General features: G+C 31.6%; 1 protein-coding gene across 1 annotated transcript; it reads right to left on the bottom strand.

The window, feature by feature from the left end:
- Positions 1 to 1,243: 1,243 nt before the first annotated feature.
- Positions 1,244 to 6,303, bottom strand: LOC133699526 (leucine-rich repeat receptor-like serine/threonine-protein kinase BAM1). The gene is made up of 2 exons (XM_062122806.1): positions 3,279 to 6,303; positions 1,244 to 1,990 (listed from the first exon to the last, which is right to left on the bottom strand). The coding sequence occupies exons 1-2, from the start codon at positions 5,845 to 5,847 to the stop codon at positions 1,554 to 1,556; spliced, it is 3,006 nt and encodes a 1,001-aa protein (XP_061978790.1). The 5' UTR covers positions 5,848 to 6,303; the 3' UTR covers positions 1,244 to 1,553.
- Between the last annotated feature and the right edge of the window lie 15,610 nt (positions 6,304 to 21,913).

Here is a 21,913-nt window from a genome sequence, read left to right as displayed (position 1 = left end):
GTAAATTTTTGTTTTAATTGAAGTATTATTATTTTAATTATTAGTATGCATGTGAGGACATTGATCTTTTATATATATATATATATATATATATATATTGTAAGTTTGAATATATGCTTAGTATGTAAATATATATTCAAACTATATTATATTGAAAACATGTTTGTATTAAATTTTATTTTACATGTTTATAGATTTAAAATTATATGTATTGGAAGCTTACCTTGAACAATTTTTTATATTTGTATGCTCTTATTATGATAAACTAAATATTCTTATTTGCTAATCTAACATAATACAACATATTTCACCAACATTCCATGCATCGTATTTGTTGAGGCGAGAAGATAATGGCATTCCCCAAACTCTAAGTTAAGTTGAAAGATTATAAGTTTCGACATCTTAATTTTACAACCAATCTTTAGACATCAAATGCTATAATTTAATTGGCTGAAACACCTCACTCACTTCCTATAAATACTTTTTGATTATTTTATTTAGCATGTATTTGGTATTGCAGTCATTTTTTTAGTTGTATTTTAAAAAAATAGGTCTAATTTTTTTAAAAAAATTATAGTTTTTCTTAATTAAAATTCTAATCAATAAAACTATAATATATATTAATTAATTAAATATTTTTAAATTTATAGCTAAAATAAAACATAGATTACACCACATCCTCCAACATAAAAAAAAGCGATAGGTACTCTTGACTCATTTTCTAACTTGATGCTCAAATTGGACTTATTCATTTCACTACTTAAAAGAGCATTATCTTCTCATAATATTTTCTTGGCGCATACAGTTTTATTTTAGAATGTGTTTGAAAATATGATAATGATTATAATGTAAAGTATTTTTTATATCAGCATATTAAAACAATCTAAAAATATAAAAAACATTAATTTAAAACATAAAAAAATTTAAATTTTAAAAAATACAGTTTTACGTCGTGCTATTTTTTTTTTATCTAAAAAGGGTAAGTGGAGAGAGAGATAAAGATTTTTGTTTTGGTAGACAAAAAAGAGAAATGCATGGGATGCGTAATATGGGATTTTTTAATCTTATTATTACTTTAAAATGTCTTTCCTTTTCCAAGAAAATGCAAAGAAAGTGTCATATTATTATTTTAAAATATCATATTAATAGTAAAATAATTCACCTAATTAAATTATAATAATAAAGGAATGTTGGCTATAATTAATTAACTAATCAAATAATTCTAATAAAAAAAGGAAGTAAATTGTAAAGAAATCAAACAAAAAGCATGTATATTAAGAGTATATATATATATTAATACAAACACGGTCCCATTAAGATTTGCTATCTCTCTCCCTCAGCTAAATTCAAGAAGTGCATCGTAAATTATTCCTACATATCGATATGGACATGGAATCTCCTGTGCCTAGAACCTAAGTCAATAATTAATAATAAGAAGAAGAAAAAAAGGAAATCGAAGGGAAAAATATGCTTTGCACAAGGCAAAGGTTGTAACTAAATCAAGCCAGCTTTCAGACACAATTTAAGTGTAATAATAATTAAAAAAAACTGCCTTAAACCAAAAGATCCTGTTTATATTTCAAGCCATTTACGATCTCCTTCTTTTCAGTACCACTCTTCTTCATTTGTTGGGGGAGAATTGAAGAAGACGAAGATAGGTAACAATCTGGTGATGTGTGGCGAGGGAATTCTGAGAGCATCTGCACCACTTCTCTCATTGTGGGACGTTCGATGCTATTTTCTTGGCTACATAACATTGCAATGAAAAATAAATGCATGGCTTCGTCTTTTGGCACCATTGTTAGCCTTGGATCAACTATGTGCATGGCATCTTCTTTGCGACTGTTTGTTGCTCTTTTGCTCCATTGTACAATGTCAACTCCATCGCCGAAGTCTCCCACCGGCCTCCTCCCCGTGAGAAGTTCTAGTAGAACTACTCCAAAACTGTACACGTCGCTCTTCTCATCGACCTTCAATGTGTATGCATATTCTGCATTATTTAATTAAGAGATTAGACAAAAATGATTTAGGAAAACGCCGTTTGTAACGCAGTTACAAACTACCCTTTAAGCCCTAACTAGTAAACAAACTGTACTGAATCAAAATAGTGCAAAAACAATCAAAATGTTCATAGAAAAGGAAAAAAATAAATCAAAACTATGTATTTAAAAGGAGCAAGACAAAAGGAGATGCCAGTATGCCAATAGAAACCAAAGCAGCCAAAAGGGACTTGTGGGTGGGAAACAGCAGGACATGGAAAGGAACAACAAGAAGAAAAGATAGCCCTTTACACGTAAGATCAAATTAGTAAGGCACTGCTTCAAGGCATGAGATTTTTTTTCTTTAAGAAAAAAAAGGAAAAAAAATTGATCAAAAAAAGAGAAAGAAGATGATGATGTAAATAGGTGTGCATGTCGGTTAGCTTTCACCAATCTCAACGCCTTGTTACGTTAGACATCATTGTCAGACAATAAGATTTCTGTCAAATTTTAACATCTTAAATTCTGAGATCAGAAGTTTTGTAGGGTCCCCAGCAAGTGCCCTGCCTTTTCTTTTTTATTTATTTTTTCTTTTTTTCTTGCTGTGGTTACCAAAAAAATTCTATGCACCTTGTCTTGCTTGTCCCTCAGTCTCTCCCTCTGTGGCAAAAATCACGGGTGGTATTTTTAGCTGTTGCTTTAGCAGAGACAGAGAAAGAGAGACAGTTTAGCTAATTAGTACAAGTGTACAGCACCTACACTTGCTTTTTACAGTGGGATAAGGGAAGAGATGATCAGTTATGTTATGAAGGAAGATGATTGTGGGATTTGAATACTAGGTATCACAAGTCAGAGATGATGATGATGATCATCTGGAAACTTGAGCTTATTGTTCCCTACGTAGGATTATTACTTCATAATCATCTTTTATCTTGTTACTAATCCTAATTATAAAACCCAACTCAATCCCGCGGGTCATTTCAGTAACTAATCTAAGTATTATCTGGTTTGAACCAAGTCAATTGAAAAATCAATCAATAATAATCTGGCCCTGATCAATCCATGTCAAGTTTTATAACTATAGTGCTAATTAAGTTGACCAGTCCAAATTCTTTTATTCACAAAATCTTAGAATTTTCTCTAGGAAGCTTTTTAAACCAATGTAAATTGATTTTTTTTTTGTTTTCAAGTTTCAAATTTGTTAGATATTCAAGAAAAATGTAAGCAATTAAACATGTTGCAGAAAATGAAATTTAGTGAAGAAATTAAGATTATTAGGGAGTTGAAGATGGTAAGTACCAGGTGCTATGTAACCATAAGAGCCTGCAATTGCCGACATACACTGGGATGCACCACCATCGACCAAGAATTTCGCTAGTCCGAAATCAGCTACATGAGCTTCGAAGCTGGAATTCAAGAGGATGTTGTTTGACTTTACGTCTCGATGAACAATCAACGGAGAACAATCATGGTGAAGGTAGCATAGGCCTTTAGCAGCTTCAATGGCGATTTTGTACCTCAAGTTCCATCCCAAGAACAATGCACCTTTTTTACCATGCAGTGCCTCTCCTAAGCTCCCATTTCTCATGTACTCGTAAACAAGCAAGTTGGTGTCCTTGTTGGAACAGAATGCCAGCAATCTAACAATGTTTCGATGTCTAATGTTGCCAAGTGTTTGAATTTCTGCTCTAAAACCGTGGTCGTGGCTGTTGTTGCCAAAACCAAGTAGTTTTTTTACTGCAATTTCGACCCCATTCGGCATTTTCCCATGGTAAACAATCCCAGCTCCTCCTCTTCCAATTACATTGCCATCTTTCACACATTCAATTATGTCTGTCACTGTGAATTCAAGCTTTTGGAAGGTTGTCAACTTCCAGGAATCGGAACTGCTTTTCTTGAATGTCTTGGCCTTGATTAAGGCAGCAGTTGCAAATATCAGAGAGCATATCAGCAGGCCTAAAGCAAAGATTAGCTTGAAATTGCTGGGGGCTTTTCCTGGTGTGTTGGTGACGGTGGTGAAATTGCAAGGGTTGTTAAGGAGAGGACCGCAAAGTAGAGGATTACCAGCAAAAGAAGAGGCATTGAATAATGAGAATTGGCCAGATTCTGGGAGCTTTCCAGCGAAATCGTTGAAAGAGAAATCAGCAACAGTGAGGCTTTTCAAGGAACCAAGGGATTTTGGTATGGTCTGGTTCAAGTGATTTCTTGATAAGTTCAAGTAGTTCAAGTTACGAATGTTGGACATATCTGATGGGATTGGACCGGAGAGGTTGTTCTGGCTCATGTCAAGAAATGTAAGGTGGAAACAGTTGCCTATTTCAGGTGGAACCGGGCCGGAGAAGGAGTTTCTACTAAGATCAAGCTTCAGTACTTGAAGGAGTTCTCCTATCATTGGTGGGATTGGGCCTGAGAATTTGTTTCCACTGAGTAGAAGAGTTTGGAGGGAAGAGAAATTTGAAAGTGAAGATGGCAATGGACCTGAAAAGAGATTGTTTGACAAATCAAGTTGCCCTAATTTAACAGGTTTCAAGGAGCTATTACCATTTTCTGATAATGTCCCAGATAGGTAGTTGCTTTGAAACTCTGCTAAGATCAGCTCAGGCAAGTAAATAAATCCGATCGGAATGCTGCCATTCAAGTAGTTCTGACCCAACCTCACTTTGGTAAGACTATAACATGCTCCCAAGCCTTCTGGGATTGGCCCAAAGAGGAAATTCTTGAAGAGAATCAGTATCCTCAACTGATTGGATGAGCACAGGTCTTGCGGGACTGTACCGGTGAGCTTATTGGAGGACAAATCAAGAAGCTGGAGCTTCCCATTTCTGCCGAGGTTGGGGGGAATCTCGCCGGTGAAGTTGTTCTTCCACAGTTGCAATGTTTCCAAATTGGGCAAGTCTGCAACGTAGTCTGGAATTGAGCCATGCAGTCTATTCAAGAAGAGATTTAGGAGGTTGAGTTGCTTGAGATTGATGAACTCAAATGGGATTTCGCCAGTGAGTGCATTGTACGAGAGGTCAAGATTCACCAAGTTTGTCAAGTTTCCCAACTCCTTTGGGATGGAGCCTGAAAGGAAATTGATATGCAAATAGAGAGTGTTAAGCAGCTTCAAGTTTCCAAGCTCGTTAGGAATCGGACCATCCAATCCACAGCTTGAAAGATCCATGTGAACTAGATTCACCAAATTGCTCAGCTCCACCGGGATCTCACCTTCAAAAACATTATAGTTCGCCAAGTAAATCTCTCTCAAGTTAGTAAGATTGCCTAGCTCACCTGGGATTTTTCCTTGAAGATTATTTCCCATCAACGAAAGATACTCCAACCCCGCTAGTTCTCCATAGCTTGTTGGTATTTTGCCATAGAAATAGTTTCCACCAAGCTCCAAGTGCCTGAGTTTCTTCAAGTTCAAAATCCCAAGAGGAAGGAAAGCAGTGAAGTTGTTGTCGAAAGCATCAAACACTTCCAAGTCTGCAATACTCGTGTAGTTCCAATCCAAACCACCATTGAATTGGTTGTTTGAGATGTTAAGAAACCGAAGATTACTCATGCCGGCCAACTCAATGGCACCGCTAAAGTTGTTTCCTGCGAGAGATAAGCTGGTGAGTTGATCAAGCTTTGAGATTTGAGGTGAGACAGAGCCATACAGATTAAAATCCGTCAGGTCCAACGAAGAAACTCGACCGCGAGAGCAATGAATTCCAACCCAAGAACAAACTGAGCTCGGATTCGACAAATTCCACGTGTTCAATACAGGTTCAGGGAATTCAAATCCTCGTTTAAGTGAGACCAAGACACGAAAATCGTCAACCAAAGAAGAATGACAAGTGGTGCTTAGAAGAGAGAACAGGGTCAGAACAATGAAGGGGACCATGTTTTGTTGGCAAGATTTCTCAGCAAGATTTGTGTTTGGAAGGACTTGGAGGAAAGGGTGAAGGGATTTAAGGAGTCGAGAGATTATAGAGTTTCTACAAAAGGAAGGAAAAGTGAAGGGAATCTGAAAAACTTCAAGCGCGTGTTTAGGCCTAAGGAATCAAACATCTTCACAGAAAGAGTCTTCAAATACAAGGAAGAAGCTTGGCCTCTCCTTTCTCTGCTCCTCTTTTCTGTTCATTTCTTTTTCTTTGGCTTTCTTCCCTTTTCTCTTAAAGAAGAAGAAAGGGAAGAGGAGAGGAGAAGATTGAAATTCTTCTGAAATTCTTTTGTTCAAGTTGCTTTTATGTCTTAATTAAGCTTTGAGCAGAGGAAGCTGAGAGAGAAGAGGGTAAAGATGGTGTGCTAAATTATTCTTATGGAATAGTAACAGTGTTTATAAAGGAAGAAAATAATCATAAAGCCGTTGGATAACAGAAATTTAAAGATGAGATAGACTCGGGGGAGGAAAAGTAAAGTTGATGCTGCTCGCCCTCTCTCTCTCTCTCGCTCGCTCGCTAGCAGCTCTCCCCTTTTCTTTTGTGTGACAAACCTACCCTTTAGCTTTAATCAAAGGATGCTCTTTATAGCTTTGATTCTTTGAATGAGAAATGGTGGAATTGCACTTTCAATGATTTGAAAATGGCTGCATTGTCCTGTTGCTTTTCATAATTGACACCCATGGATCCTCATTTTCTTTTGCAATTCTCATATCCACATTATGATTGCCAACAAGTGGGCAAAATAATTGATGCATCAAGTTATTAATTGATTTCATTGTTCTTTTGTACTACTTTATGAACTCAAAATTAAATCAATGTTGCTGCGAAGGTTTAGGTAGGGCATACGGGTTTTATTTAAATAGTATTTGGTTATTGTCTCAAAATTCTTAAAAATCGAAGATAAAAAAGACAGAAAAAATATGTTTTTGTATAACTCATGTTTTGAAAACATATAAATCTATTCTATAACTACAAATTCCATCAGCAATAGTATAGCTAGCAATGGTTATCTTTCGCCATGAACAATTTTTATTTTTATTTTTATATGAATTAGCCAGGAACATATAGCTGTAATGGAAAAGCACATTGACACCTGATGCATATCGGACCCATAAAAAAGTTTCCTGGTCATGTTATACGATAAGTTGGACCAAAGAAAAAGAGTGTACTTGATCAAGAGAGAACGTAGAATTTTGTGTACTTTGATGCAAATCCTACACTCACAAACACATTTAAACTTGCGGGATGGTTTTTTAGGGTTAATTTTTCTTAATTTTATCTTGAGATTGCAAACATGTGCCTGCAACAAACAGTACTGGGCTGTAAGAAGTAAAAGATGATGATTATTAATATATCATTACTATGTTTGCTGAATGATCAATATATAATTATGTAGTATGGATAGGTTGCATGGAAGGAGGAACCAGTGGAAGCTTTCTTTTCTTTTTTCCATCAGCTTTATTCCTTCTTCTTCCTTGCCCTACAGGACTGGGACCAAAATTTCTCTTAGTTAATGTGCATTTGAGCTTTATTAGAAGATGGAATAGTCTTAAAGAGAGGGCTGAAAAGGAAAAGCAAGTGATATTTGCTTTTGATCTTCCACTTCAAAAGAAAAAGTAAAGAAAAATCCATGACCCCTCCTTCCCACTTCTTTCACATGGAAAAGAGTGCTCTTGTATTAGCTTGAACTCCATCAGACCTAAGACCTCTCTCTCTCTTGACCCCTTGTACATGGGAAAGAGTGCTCTTGTATGAGCATGGACTTCACTCTCTCTCTCTCTCTCTCTCTCCTCTCTTGCTTTCATGTGTGTGTATTTGTCATAAAATAATGCATGGTTAATTGGCTCCACTTGTAGCTTGGTGGTTTACTCTCATGGCGCAGGGGGGTGATCTCAATTTTGAGGCGTCTCTATCTGTCTTATTGATGGGTGCAGGCCTGCCCTCTTTGAAGAGTCACTGTCTCGTGGCTTGCACCTACCCTTCTGTGGTCGGTCTCTCACTGTTTTCTTTGGCAATGACATGCTCGGGGTTCAGTTCTTGTATATGTTTAGCTAAATTCCAAGAGTTTCTCTACTTCACTTTTGTCTAAATCTTTCGTGTCCAAATTCATGAAGCTACGACACCATTTTAATTAAAGTGCCCTAATCTTCTCCTTTGTTGCAGAAGGTTAGCCGAATAACTGATCATCAAGAGTATTTAAGAAATGATCGTATGATCATATGTATATTAACCAATATATTTCATAGTATAGGTTGTTCAACTCCATTTGAAAAATAGTGTCCTCTCATATTTCTCGCATAAAAATGTTCAAGAACCCAATGATATAATAAAAGTGTTTGCAGATTGAGAGAACACAAAATAATTAAGGTCCCTTGCACATTGTTTCCCGAGAGATTATTGCTCGAGACAAAGTTATTATTAAAGGCAACCTATGTATGAACAAGACTCGGTGATGAACGGGATGAATTGATCAAGATTAATCAAAATAGTACCATTAAAATGATGTTATCTTGAAAAATAATTAAAAGTTAAATTGAATTTTAATGAGATTGATTAGAATCAAAGTTGACTCACCTATCTAGATTTTATTTTTTTAAAACCTAAACCTTATCAAGTTTCGAATCCACCCACTAGGTCGGGTTTAGCAACATTAGCTTGAGAAGGATTTATTCAATTAAGGTGAAGGAAGGTTTATCCTCAATCAACAAGCCAATAGCACTAAATGAACCGTCTGGTAAAAAAAAGAAGAAGGAATCAAGCATGATATAATTGTCATTCCCAGTTGTGAATTAGATTAAATTTTGCTGAACTAGAACATGCTAACATACTGTTTTTGCACCGAATGAAAACATGGTATCCGACTCAAAAGCATTATCATGGAACATTATGCAATATTCCATATTAATTATATGCAAAAGGAAAGGGGAAAAAAGGGAAAAAAGAAGAAGAAGAACAGTTGACTTTCTGCCATAGAATGTGAAATAAGGTAGCATACAAAAAGATGAAGGAGAAGAAGGAGAAGGGGAAGGAGGGGAAGAACCAGGTTCCTTATCTTTCTCGAGGAATTATAGTTAAAAGCAGCTTTAGAAATCTTGGGCTGTGATATTGCTACAATGGCAGCTGTATCATTTCAATCAAAGCTGAAAGAAAGCACATTTATTTTAGTTTCTCTCATGGCAATCTTGTAAGAATAATTAATTAATATGGAAATGGCAGCAGTATCATTTCAATCAAAACTCGTGCGTGTTCGAACTTCGCAGTTAATTAGATCAGAACAGAATTTCAAGAAAAACGGTTTACATAATTAAGAACCATAGCGTTTACTTAAATAATTATTCTCTAATCACTTGCCTCTCCAAAAAGAATTATAATATTTTAAATAGTTGAAATTGAATTTTACAAAGAAATAAAAATCAGAATCCCTAAACATATATGAAGAAATAAAAATCGAAATCGAAATTAAAGAACAAAAAGAAGAAGAATAGTTGACTTTCTGCCATAGAATGTGAAATATTGTAGTATACAAATAGAAGAATCAGGTTCCTAATTATCTTTCTTGAGGAATTATAGTAAAAAGCAGCTTCGGAAGTTTTAGCCCTTGATGGGAAGGTGTTTAAAATGATATTTTATAAAAATTTGATTTTTTTATTTAAAATTAGTTTTTTATATATTTTTTGCATCATTTTCATGTGTTAATTTTAAAATAAAAAAATAATTTGAAATGCAACCGCTAGTAGCTTCCACGCTTCAAAACATTCTTATTAAATTGTGATATTGCTGCAATGACAGCTGTATTATAATTTCAATCAAAGCTGAAAGAAAATACATTTATTTTAGTTTCTCACATGATTGCAATCTTGTAAGAATATTTAACATGGAAATAATGCATTTATTTGTAGTGGAAATAAATAGGATATATGTGTAGTCTGCTATGAGTCAAATTAAATTAAATTATGCATATTAATAATATTTTTATGTGTGTTTACTATCATTAGGTTATGAAATTTAATAACTTTGAAATAATATAACATGCTAACTAAATGATATAAAGTTTTTATTTTACTGAAAAGTGAAAGTGTAACATTTTATTTTCTCAAATTTTAATAACAATTCATATTTTTCAACTTGGTGTATCTTATTGTTTACATGAAGATTAAAAAATTTTGTCACATGATTAGAAAACCCTAATTTACAGTTACAAGCTCTTATTTTAGTAAATGTTTCTTGAAACATCAATCAAATGATTTTAAAATGAACTGATTTTTTATTGGTCTAGCTTTAAAAATCACATGAAAATTTGCATAAATATAACTGAGTTTTATTAAATAATTATCTCAATTTAAAAAATTAATATATTAGGTGATATATCTATAATGATTATATATCATTTTGTACTATTCTAAAACTTGGCCTTTCCCATCAATTCAAAAAAAAAAAAAACTCTAACATTTTTTAACCAAAACAAAGCCATCTTGGATTTTTTTAAAAAAAAGAAATTTAAAGATTAAATTGACTTCGATCATCACGATTTTTTATCACGAGGTAGGGCTTAATATTAAAAGTCCTTATATCATTTTGCACGATTTTAAAACTTGTCCTGACCTAGGTCAATCCAGAAAAAAAAAATTACTTTATCATTTTTTTTTATCAAAACAAAGTCATTTTAAATTTTTTTAAACAAAAAAACAAAATTGACATAGGTCGTCATGAAGTTTTACCGTGAAGGTGGGGCTTAAGAACACTACAACATTTAACAGTTTTACTAACAAAATTTTTCTTTTGACGTGCGATTAACACTTCATCGGTATACCGTTCGTCGGTAATTCCACCATCTGTCGCTAATTCTATGGGAAAAAAAACTGATGATTTTACAGAAGGACAAAAAAGTTCTCAATGGAAATATGCTGACAAAAATATTCCGTCGGTATATTTTCATCGGTGATAGTGATATATGCAATAATGTTTTTCAAACTCTCTAGAAATATACCGACGGATAGATTTCATTTGTAGTCCCATTGGTAAATCATCGACGAAATACCGTTATCGGTGATTGTGGCATAGACAGTAAATTTGTTACAACTCTCTGGAAAATACTAACGGATGAATTTCGTATGTAAATCCGTCTGTGATAATTAAAAAAAATGAAAAATTAAAATTGTATAAAATAATTAATATAAAATTGTATGGATAAAAAAAAGAAAATAATTAAACAAATAAATTTGTATAAAATTGAAATATGTAAAAATAAAATTGAATAATATATTAAATTTTTATATTAATAAAATCCAAATGTTCATTAAAATTTTATTTGTACAAATAAAAATTAAACTAGAACAATGGCGACGCTAGAAGAGAAGGACGTGGAGGAAGAGAAGGACGTGGAGGAGGAGGAGGCTAGTCGTTCTCGGGACCATGCGATCAAAAAGAAAGCGCACACATACCACTCATCTGTGATCTCATATCTATAGCTATTTGACTTAATCATAAATTAACTATTACCGATATCATTATTAACAGAATAATTTTATCTATAACTCCTTCAATAATTCTATCAGTATTTTTAACAAGTCACTATATAGACAGTCCAATTTGAATTCAAATGTAATTTTATCGGTAAAGCTATCTATAGAAAAATTTACATCATCACAAAACTTGTTTTTTGTTTTTTTGTTTTTTCAATATCCGTGCATGAGTCCATTATTATTTGTTGAATTTCTGGCAGTGAAAGAAGTCCTTGAATCGATGATGATCGCAGTCATGTGATCATTTGATATGATGGGAAAATAAGAGTACATGAAGGATGGCTAGCTGGTGGTGTCGTCCAAAAATGACTCAGATTGGAAAGGTCTCCTGATCAAGATTTGATCTTTCATGAAGAAATAGAGACGAGAGTTCTGTGCTGTGGTACGTACAGCACATATACATAGCCAGTGCTTCTGCTCTCTTCTTGTACTACTCTATCTATCATAGTAAAAAGTTTGCATGCATGATCATACACTATGGAATATATACAAAAAATAAAAAATAAAAAAATATACCATATGATTAAATGCATGGGTGGTGTGTGAAGAGCACGATCCAATTGGCTAGGAGGAAAGTGCCTCCACATCAACTGCCCCGGCAAACCCTATCCCTTCTCGTGCCATGGAAGTACGATCATGCTACTGCCAACAACCATCGAATCCTTCAGTGCTGTTTCATATCCTTTCAAGCTCACTCAGAACAGAGAAATCCTACCTTTATTTCGTACATGTCCTTTCAATTAATTTTGTGCACCTTTTAGTTTGTTCATGTTCAATTCTTAGGGTACGAGTTCCATTAAGCAAAACAACCATATATAGGAGGTTGGTGGCCATGATCGAACGGTGATTAAGCTGGTAGTTGGAATGAAGAGTGTATATATATAGGTCTTGATGGTCGAATGTGGACATGGGACATGAAAATACATTTTGAAATTGTTATTTAAAAAGATTTAGAGTTGTTTTGTATTCGTGTTACAACGCGTTTTAATATATGATAAGAATGATAAAGCATAAAAATAATGTATTTTCATTTCAATTACGGTTTCAATCATGATGTTACCATATAGATAATAAGAAAATCCAACAATTAAATCAGAATTAAATTTTTTTTGAAAGGTAGTTCTCACAAATAAAGTTATTGTGTCGCTTATCGAATCATTAAATCTTCTAGAATCAAGTTTCAGGCTGGACTCTGTTGTTTTGTTTGGGATAATTTTATTAATTTTTTATTGGAGTGTTTTGAATTTGTTGTTTTATTATGGATTTTGTTTTAATTTCTTTAATTTTTTTGGATTTTAAGTTATTTTCTATATAGTAGAGACAGGTTTTCTTGACATATTTAAAGTTCATGTAAACCTTTAAAAAAGACAATAACTATATATCTAAATTAAAAAGAATAAATTTACAAAGAATTTAAGGTTTTTATATGCAACCATTAAATTCTTCCTGAGCTTGGAGGCTCGAAAATCTATACTTGATGCACAATTAACCTATTAAGGATTAACCCGAAGAACCTGATGTGCTTATTTTGTGTTGAATTGGGTTGAGTAGCGAGTCAAAAGCTAGCTTGTGCTGGCTCATTCAAACATGCAAGCTAGGCATGCATTCTTTTATGTTGACAAAACTGTGAAGAAACAAATTAATTAAAGATTTAGGGTTCCAAATTTAAATATAAAAAGAAAGAAAAAAGTTAGGGCAATGGTGTTGGCTGGTTAACGGTATAATAGACAAAATTATTACTATCATATATATATATATATATATATAATGTATAAATGTAATCAATGATGGCATGCTAAACAACATTATTGTCTCTTGACTGGCGGCACTCTCACTTGTGAAAAACAAAGCAAGAGCACAGAAAGATAAAGCTCGAGGAGCTTTCGGGCTTGAACCCTAGGAACACCTTTAGCCATGGCCAAAATAGCTTTTTTTTTTTTTAAAAAAAAAAGGAGAGAGGATGACTCGTATTTATACTAATTGAATGACAAAAGAAGTATCATTGGGAGGTGGTAATGGCGGTGGTCCTCCTCCTCTTATGCAACTATGTAAGCACAGGGAAAGGGAGAAAAAAAAAAAGAGAGGAAAAAGGAAGGAAAGAAGTAAAGAAAAGATCAAAAGAGATGCTTCCAATAATTAATTCCTGTAAATAAAGCTATTTATATATTTCGGAGTGGATTTGCCGTCAGATTTCACAATATTTATATTCTAAAGATGATTATTTAAAAAATCTATACATTCAAGTTAATTCAAGTCAATATGTCAACTTTATATTAAATTGTAATTATTAATTAGCCACTGTATATATAGGGAGAGAGATAGTGATGTGCTCTCTTGTTGTTCCTTTTTTTTTTTCCATAAAGTTTTTTGCACCTTTCCTAATTATTCCAAGAACGGTTTGATTCTACCGTTTAACAACAGGAATGACTTCCTCTACGTACAACTTTCAATTTTCATGGTTTTTTTTTTTAAAAATTAGCACATTAAATAAAAAAATTGATAAAATAACATACTTTCATCTGTTGCGCTTCACAAACGCTGTATTTACTAAATATTATTATTTTTAAGTGCGAGAAAATATTTAACGTGCTTCAGAATATTAATATTTAGTAAATGATGAAAGTCTGCTATCATCAGGTTCAACTGGTCGGAAATAATGAAAGTGTGCTATCATCGGGTTCAACTGGTCGGCTCACGACCACTATTCACACAATAGTGATCCTATGTTTTTCAATGTTACTGATGTAGTTGGACTTGTGATAACATGTGATTTTGAGTAGTTAGGTGTGAGTTTGCCATAATTAAATGAGATCTATTATTTATGAACTAGTAGGACAGGTCTAGATCCAAGAGGAGGTTTGGTCGTACTAGACCATAATAATAGATCAAAGGGGTCATTACTTTTGATCCGATTGTTGGATCGCGTTCAAATTTTTATAGGAGTTTCCTGAAGCTGTTTTCCCTATAATAGCCATTGCATCACTACGCAGACCGTCGAATTTTTAGATATTAAAAATCTCGCAGAGGCACACCGGTTTTGACAAATTTAAGATTTATTATTATTATTTTTAGGATCGATCGACTGATTTTTCTGACCATTATAAATTAGTCGATCAGTTGAGCTAGATAATGAAAAACTTAAAAAATGCGATATTTTCTAAATGTTACTATTTAGAAATATAACAACTATATCTTATCATGCATGCTTAGAAATAATATTATTTAATAAATATTATTTTTCTAAAACACGACAAGATAAGATGTATTATTTCATTAATTTTTTAAAAAAGGTGTTATTCCTCGTAATTTTCACATTTGCTGTGATAATTGTCCAATTTATCCATTTTTATGACTCCGAGGTCCCACCATGCCTTTCCAAGGACGGTGCTGATGAGGGACATGCAGGCGAAATTACTAACTTCTCTCAATCCAATCAATAATAATAATAATAATAATAATAAGCAATTAAAGGAAGGAAGGTCGAAAGAAAATAAAAGTAGGCTAAAAGATGCAAAATCAGTGGGGGTTCCTTTTTCTACCATACAAGGGCAACCATAGCTCCTTCATTAAAGTGGGCACAAACTACCCAGCAAAGGAACCTAAGTAGACTGCTCACAGAAACAAAGGAGAGAGCACATCTCCCTATAGTGGCATGGTAGTGACTAATACTCAATAATTCACTCTAAAATAAAGCTACAAGTCACGAATTTTTTTTTAAAAAAATTAAGAGAATATCATTTTTAATTTTTTTAAAAAAACTAAAATCAGGTTTTGATGAGGTTGATCAGGCTATGAGTTTAATCACCATATTAATTATATCGTACCGAGTCAATTTTTACTTAATTTAATTTGAAATCTAGCTCATCAAGTCAAGAGTTGAGTCGATAAATCACTGATTTGATTCGATAGTCTCGAGTCATGTTTAATAGCACTACTTTCATGGGTTGCTATACAACTTTGGGATTTTATTTACCAAACTAAAACACAAAGAAAGAAAGAATTAAAACACTTGTATTCACCAAACCTCTCAAAAGCATGAACTCCACGTATATTTGTTGAGCAACAAGACAAAAACTCTTTTGGGAAAATCTGTGGATTAGCCACCAACCTCGTCATTTGTCAAAGATAAAAACAACACCTCATAATCTGCAACATTTTTGTCTCTTTATTATTGATGGGTAATATTTAATTATATTTCAATACTTCCATTGCAAACATTCCTAAGACCACCGTCACCTTAAAAGATCACATTGATACTATTTTTTATTCAAGATTTTCCGGCTAAAGATCTCCCGTACGTGCTCCCCGGAAAATGTTAAATCCCCCTGAAAAATGCATGCACGAAACTGTACAAAGCACTTAATTATTCTGTGAAATTTTGTCATCTTTAGATTATAACTAAATACTTGATTCGCACTCTCAAGTTGAGATCTAAATTTTTTTTAATGCTAACAAAATGTTGACAAAGTTTATTAAGATGACATATTTTATTATAAATACTAAGATGATTATATATTGGATTAATTTGAGTAAACTAATGTTAATTTATCAAAAAAATTTATCTAAGTAATGAAATCGTGATAATCCAATAAAAAATAATTCAAAATCAATTAAAAAAATTAAATTTTAATCAATCTACTAAAAAATAGTCTACTCAAAGTCTTAAATATATTAAACTTGAAAAAAAAAACTATTTTGTTAAAAAAAGTCCAATGGTTGCATACTAAATTGATAAATTCTAAATTACTATTTTATAATATATTAGAAACATAACATATATTTATAGATTTGATTAGAAATTTCATCTACAAACAGGAATTCAAGTCGATGAATCATTGAATTGATAATAAATTGATATAGATTTAACTAATACTATTTTTATGGGTTAGGATACAACTTTGGAATTTTATTCCCCAATCTAAAACACTTATTTAGAAAGAAAGGAAGAACCAAAACAATTTTATTGCTAGAATAAAACAACATTTGTATTTATTTTAAGGCTCTAGGCATACCATAAACCCTTCCTTCAAACACCAAATTAGTTAGAAAAAAAATTGCAATGCTCTATATAATATTCCTCTTTTATCTATTAGTAATAATTAAAACTTGGATTTTCAAAACCTTTTTGTGTATTATATATGCAATAATACACAAAGAAATCAAACCTCTCAAAAGCATAAACCCCACGTATATTTGTTGAGCAACAAGACAAAAGCTCTTTTGAGAAAATGTTAATTGGGAGTTGTCACTAACCTTGTCATTAATTTGTCGAAAGTTTTGCAAGGTATAAACAACACCTCATGATAATCTGCAACGTTTTTGTCTCTTTATATTATAATTGATAGGTACTCATATTTACATTAACTTTTTGTTTTTGGTTCCATTCTCCCATTATAAACATTCCTAAGGCCAATATCTCTTTAAAAGATCGCATTGATCCTGCTTTTTATTCAAGATTTTGGGGCTCAAGATCTTGTGCGTGCATGCTCCATGGAAATGTTAACTTGCCCTGAAAAATGCATGCACGGAGAACAGTAAACTCAAAAGCACTTAGAGTGTGTTTGGTATTGAGATTGTTGTTGTGGTTGTAGCTTTTAAAAAATTATTTTATAAAAAGTACTTTTAGTTGAGGTTAGTTTAGAAAAATATATGTTTAGTTAAAACTGTGGTTGAAATTGAGGTTGAACAAAAAGTAGTTTAATGTGTTTGGTTAAAAAAATATTTTTCAAATTGCGGTTATAAAATAATTAATATATATATATATATTAATGATTTTTAATTTAAATATTGTAGATTTAACTACTGTTATTACATCTTGAAATAAATAATATTGATATCAAATATTTTATATTATTCCATTAAACTATGTGCAATGTCATCCTATACGAAATCTCTCCAACAAGGACTGTATTTTCCATTGTTTCTTAAGCGTGCAACAACAAAAACTGAATTTTTTGTTACGTCATCAAGCGATCTCCTTCTAATTTTTTAAATAAAACACAATTAAAATAAAAATAAAAACTGAATTTTTTTTAACTAGGTTGGACCCGGCAAGAACATAATTGGAATTGCGATCAAATTTCATAAATGCTACGTCATCATGCGATATCCTTCTAATTTATGTAGTGTCATTAAATAATATTAAATACTAGTTTTTCGAGTAAAACATAATTTTTTTAAAAAAAATCAATAATTTCATTACGTACAAAATTCATTCGACAATAACTACAGTTTTCATGATTTATCCTGCGTGCAATAAAATTAGATAAAATATTATCAGGAATAAAATTGAGATTACAGTTCGAGTAAATTTAATTCACCTTAAACTAATTTAAAAAAAAAAACAAAAAAAAAACCGTTCATGTTCACGTGAACAATACGAGTGCAATCAATTAACTGCACTAGTTTTTTGAAAAAAGTAAACTAAACTTTTCGCACTGATATTTCAAAAAAAAATAAAATTGTTCACACGAACAGTGTGACAGTGGAGCCTGGCTCCACTGTTGAGGTTTCTCCCCCACCACGAGAAGCAGCAAAATGCTGCTTCTCAAAACATGCAGCCCAATCTTTGATTTTAGTGGGTCCTACCAGCAAGACGCATTTTTTCTTCTTAACCAAACGTTGTTATGTGTGGCTGCCGGTGAACCTCACCCGCAGCCACGTTACCAAACATGCACTTATTTTGTAAAATTTTGTCATCTTTTAGATTATAACTAGTTTACTTTCCAATATTTAGATAAGTAGGAAATTTTGTCATTGAAGCATCAAATTTAAAAACTCCATAATTGGTTCTTTACCTATGTCTGAGTTTTAAATTAAATTATGTGGGAGTGGACTCGATATAATATTGTCTACTTGGTAGATCCAAAAAAAAAAACTCGGGTTAACCCTGATCATCCTGTCAATCTTACGACTTGAGTAATGAATTTCAGTGGGTTCAGTTAATTTTTTTTGTTATATTATATAATAAAAAATACAAAAACTAATTCAAAATCAATCAAATATTGAAGGAAAAAATAAAAAAATAAAAAATAATCCATAATTAAAGGATGAAATTGAAAGAAAAAAAATCAAAAGATCATGAAATAACCAAAGGGAAAAAAATGAGCTCAATGCAAGGGTTTGGGCCAAATATTTTTTCTATTTTTTTTGGGCAAATAACTTTTTTGTAAGAAAAAAAAAGTAACAAATGACACGTCATTCACTCGGTTACAACCTAGATATGGTTGGAAAAACTGAAGGAGGGGTTTTTTAAGTTGAAAATTCATTTGTCAACCTATTTTCACCTCAAAATCACCAAAAAAAAAACAAAAATCAACTAGAAGAAAAATCTCAAAACTATGTCCAATCTCTTTTGTTAGGATGTTTAAGAAAAAAACACCAACATCAAACACTCTCCGTCGATTAAAACCCTTTGGCGCTAATAATGATGAGTTTCTTCACCAAAAAGTGACATAACCGATTATTTTCTTTCTCCTCGTTATTTTCAGGTGACTTTCTCTCGTTGCTTTCTATCAAAGAACCATCTCAACCTAAAAACTTAAGCTTTTAGGTGAGGTCCTAAGATATGATTTATATTATTCTTTAACACATCCCCTCAAGTGAAAGCCTTTTGGGCTTGAAACTTGCACATGCCCATATTACCTTGTGCTTAATTTTTATCAAATAAATAAGGATTATGAGATTCGAACTCGTGACCGCTTGATCATTAAGGCTCTGATATCATGTTAAGCTTTTAGGTGAGGTCCTACAATATGATTTATATTATTCTCTAACACTTTCAAAGTTAAAGACTGAAAAATTAAAAAAAATGATCAAAATTAAAATTGTTGTGAATTTGGTAAGAGGCATATATTTTCTCTATATTTTACTTTTTAGTCCTTTGTTTTTTAATTTTATGCATTAAAATGATTTTAAAAAAAATTATTTTTGACATTAGCACATTAAAATCATCGAAAAACACTATAAAAAATTAATTTGATGTTCCAGATAAAAAACAATTTAAAAAGTACTTTAAAAATTAAAAATTACCACAATATTAAACAAACAATAAATTAGATTAGGTTTTTGTCCTCGTATGACTAGCATGTGATGCTAAATGACCTTAAACATACGTGATTCATACGTGAATTTTTAAGACTTGTGTTAATAATGTGAAAGAAATTAATTATCCCTAATTTATATGGAAACTTAACTAAATTAAAGGATAAAATTTACCCTAATTTTCTTCATGAACTAAGTTGAAAAAATTAGATGGGAACTGTTTGCGCTTTGATCAATAATTTATGGTGTCTGACATATTTTACCCTTGATCTTTCGATATTTTTAGCATCTCAAGTATTTTACCCTTGATCTTGCGACCAAGTGCTAGGCACTGGGCTCTGTCCTTAGAGCTGAGCTTGTGGATGATTTAGGCCCAGACACGTTAACTAAGCCTGTGGTTTTGTAAGCCTTCGAACGTTTCAACCTAGTTCTGTGTAGTTTTGCGTTTACAAAATATTTTTTAAAAAATTTAATTTTTTTAATTTTTTTAATTTTAAATTAATATATTTTGAGTGTTTTCAGATCATTTTAATATATTGATATTAAAAATAATTTTTAAAAATTAAAAAAATCATTTTGAAAAATTTCTAAATAAAAAATACTATAAAAAATTAAAGCTTTGTGAAGCTCAACTCAGATACAGCCTTTTGTCCTACAGGCTGTGGACTCGACATGATTGCCAGAGATCATCACGGAGACGCCCTTCCGAGTGCTCATAAATGGATTCAGCCCCATTTACCTGTTGTCCTTGGGGAAGCAGGATTCTCTAAGATTATGCTTGAATCAGACTGTCTTCAGGGTTATCTAGGGACAATGAAGATGAAGACTGCTACTCAATGATTGCTAAAGATAGACTAAACTGTTACAATATGAGTGCCAGTTACCTTGCTGCTAACCCAGTGTTCCATGCTCGTACCAGGGATAGATTTTCACTTTGCTTTGCGACGTGGGGTCAAGGCCTTACCAATTGATCTCAAACCACATCTACTCAAAGTATTTGTTTCTCATTTGAGTCTGCGAAATCAGACTCTTTTGAACATCGAAAACAAAAAAAAAATAAAAAAATGAGCTACATGCAACTACAAAAAGGAAAGAAATTGGATCTAGTTGTGCAGCTATACTAAAAGAAAATTATTATTTATATTAAAAAATTTATTATTTATCTTATAAATATTATTATTTTTATTATAATTAATATTATAATTTAAAAATTTTAAAAATATATCATTAATTTTAAAAAACAACCATAGATTTGATTTGAGGGGTGAAATTATTATTATTATTATTATTATTATTATTATTATTAAATTAAAAAAAATATTATTACTATCGAAGAAAAACAATAAGTTTTATTTGGAGGGAATCAAAACTATAAAAATTTAGGTTAGATAAGTTTAATATTATTATTAATATCATAAATATTATTAAATTTAAAATAAATTTTATTACTATAGATAAAAACATAGATTTGATTTGAAAGATAAATTTAATTATTATTATTTTTATTAACTTGGATCTAACATACCATTCAAGACCCAAGAAATTTGGAACTGGAAAGGGATGCTTGACCCAAGAAACTTGAAAATTAAAAAGGGAGGCTTGACCCAAGTTACTTGGGCGTGGCATGGAAGTAGACCCAAGTCCATTGGATCTTGCAGCTCTCCTTGACCCAAGACACTTGGGTTAGGTGTCCTCACCCAACTTTAATGGGTTCGGGTTACAATTAGGCTCAAAGTTCTTGAATTTGACATTTAAAGGGCCTTAAAGATTTTGGGCCTGGTGTGGAAACCAAATCCACTTAAACTTGAGTAAGATTAATATTATTAATATTATTATTATTTGTATTATAAGTATTCTTATTTTTTTTAATGATAATTAATATTATTAATATTAAAAATATTATTATTTGTAATTTTCTTATTTTTATTATAATTAATATTATTATTTGTATTATAAATATTATTATTTGTCTTAGAAATATTGTTATTTTTATTATAATTAATATTAAAAATATTATTATTTGTCTTAGAAATTTTATTATAATTAATATTCTTAATATGATAATGAAGAAATTTAAAAAATATATCATTAATTTTAAAAAACAATCATAAATTTAATTTGTAGGGTAAAATCATCATCATCATCATCATTAAATAATAATATTATTAATAATTATAATTAATATTATTAATTATAATAATATTAAACACAACGTTCCTTTGCTGTGTGTTTTTTGTTAAGAATTACGGTCGGAGATGTTACTTTTATGGTTGTTAAAAATATATTTTAACTCGTAAAATTATCTAATTAATTTTACAAGTCAAAACACATAAAACATGTGAAATCGATATTAAAACTTTAAAAACCAGTAAAATCAACCCAATCCGATCAAACTCGTTTAAAAAGCGTCAACTCATAAAAAAAGTTAAAAACGCAACGTTTTCACGAGTTAACCAAAACT

The sequence above is a fragment of the Populus nigra genome, chromosome 7 (genome assembly GCF_951802175.1).
Source record: "Populus nigra chromosome 7, ddPopNigr1.1, whole genome shotgun sequence".
Classification (NCBI taxonomy): domain Eukaryota; kingdom Viridiplantae; phylum Streptophyta; class Magnoliopsida; order Malpighiales; family Salicaceae; genus Populus; species Populus nigra.
This window is presented reverse-complemented; position numbering and strand designations above follow the sequence as displayed.

Bases quoted from the DNA above. Each gene is read 5' to 3' on its own strand.
- LOC133699526 (XM_062122806.1), bottom strand. From the start codon at position 5,847: ATGGTCCCCTTCATTGTTCTGACCCTGTTCTCTCTTCTAAGCACCACT. The intron at 1,991-3,278 runs GTACTTACCATC...TAAATAATGCAG, and splicing joins TTATGGTTACATAGCACCTG to AATATGCATACACATTGAAG.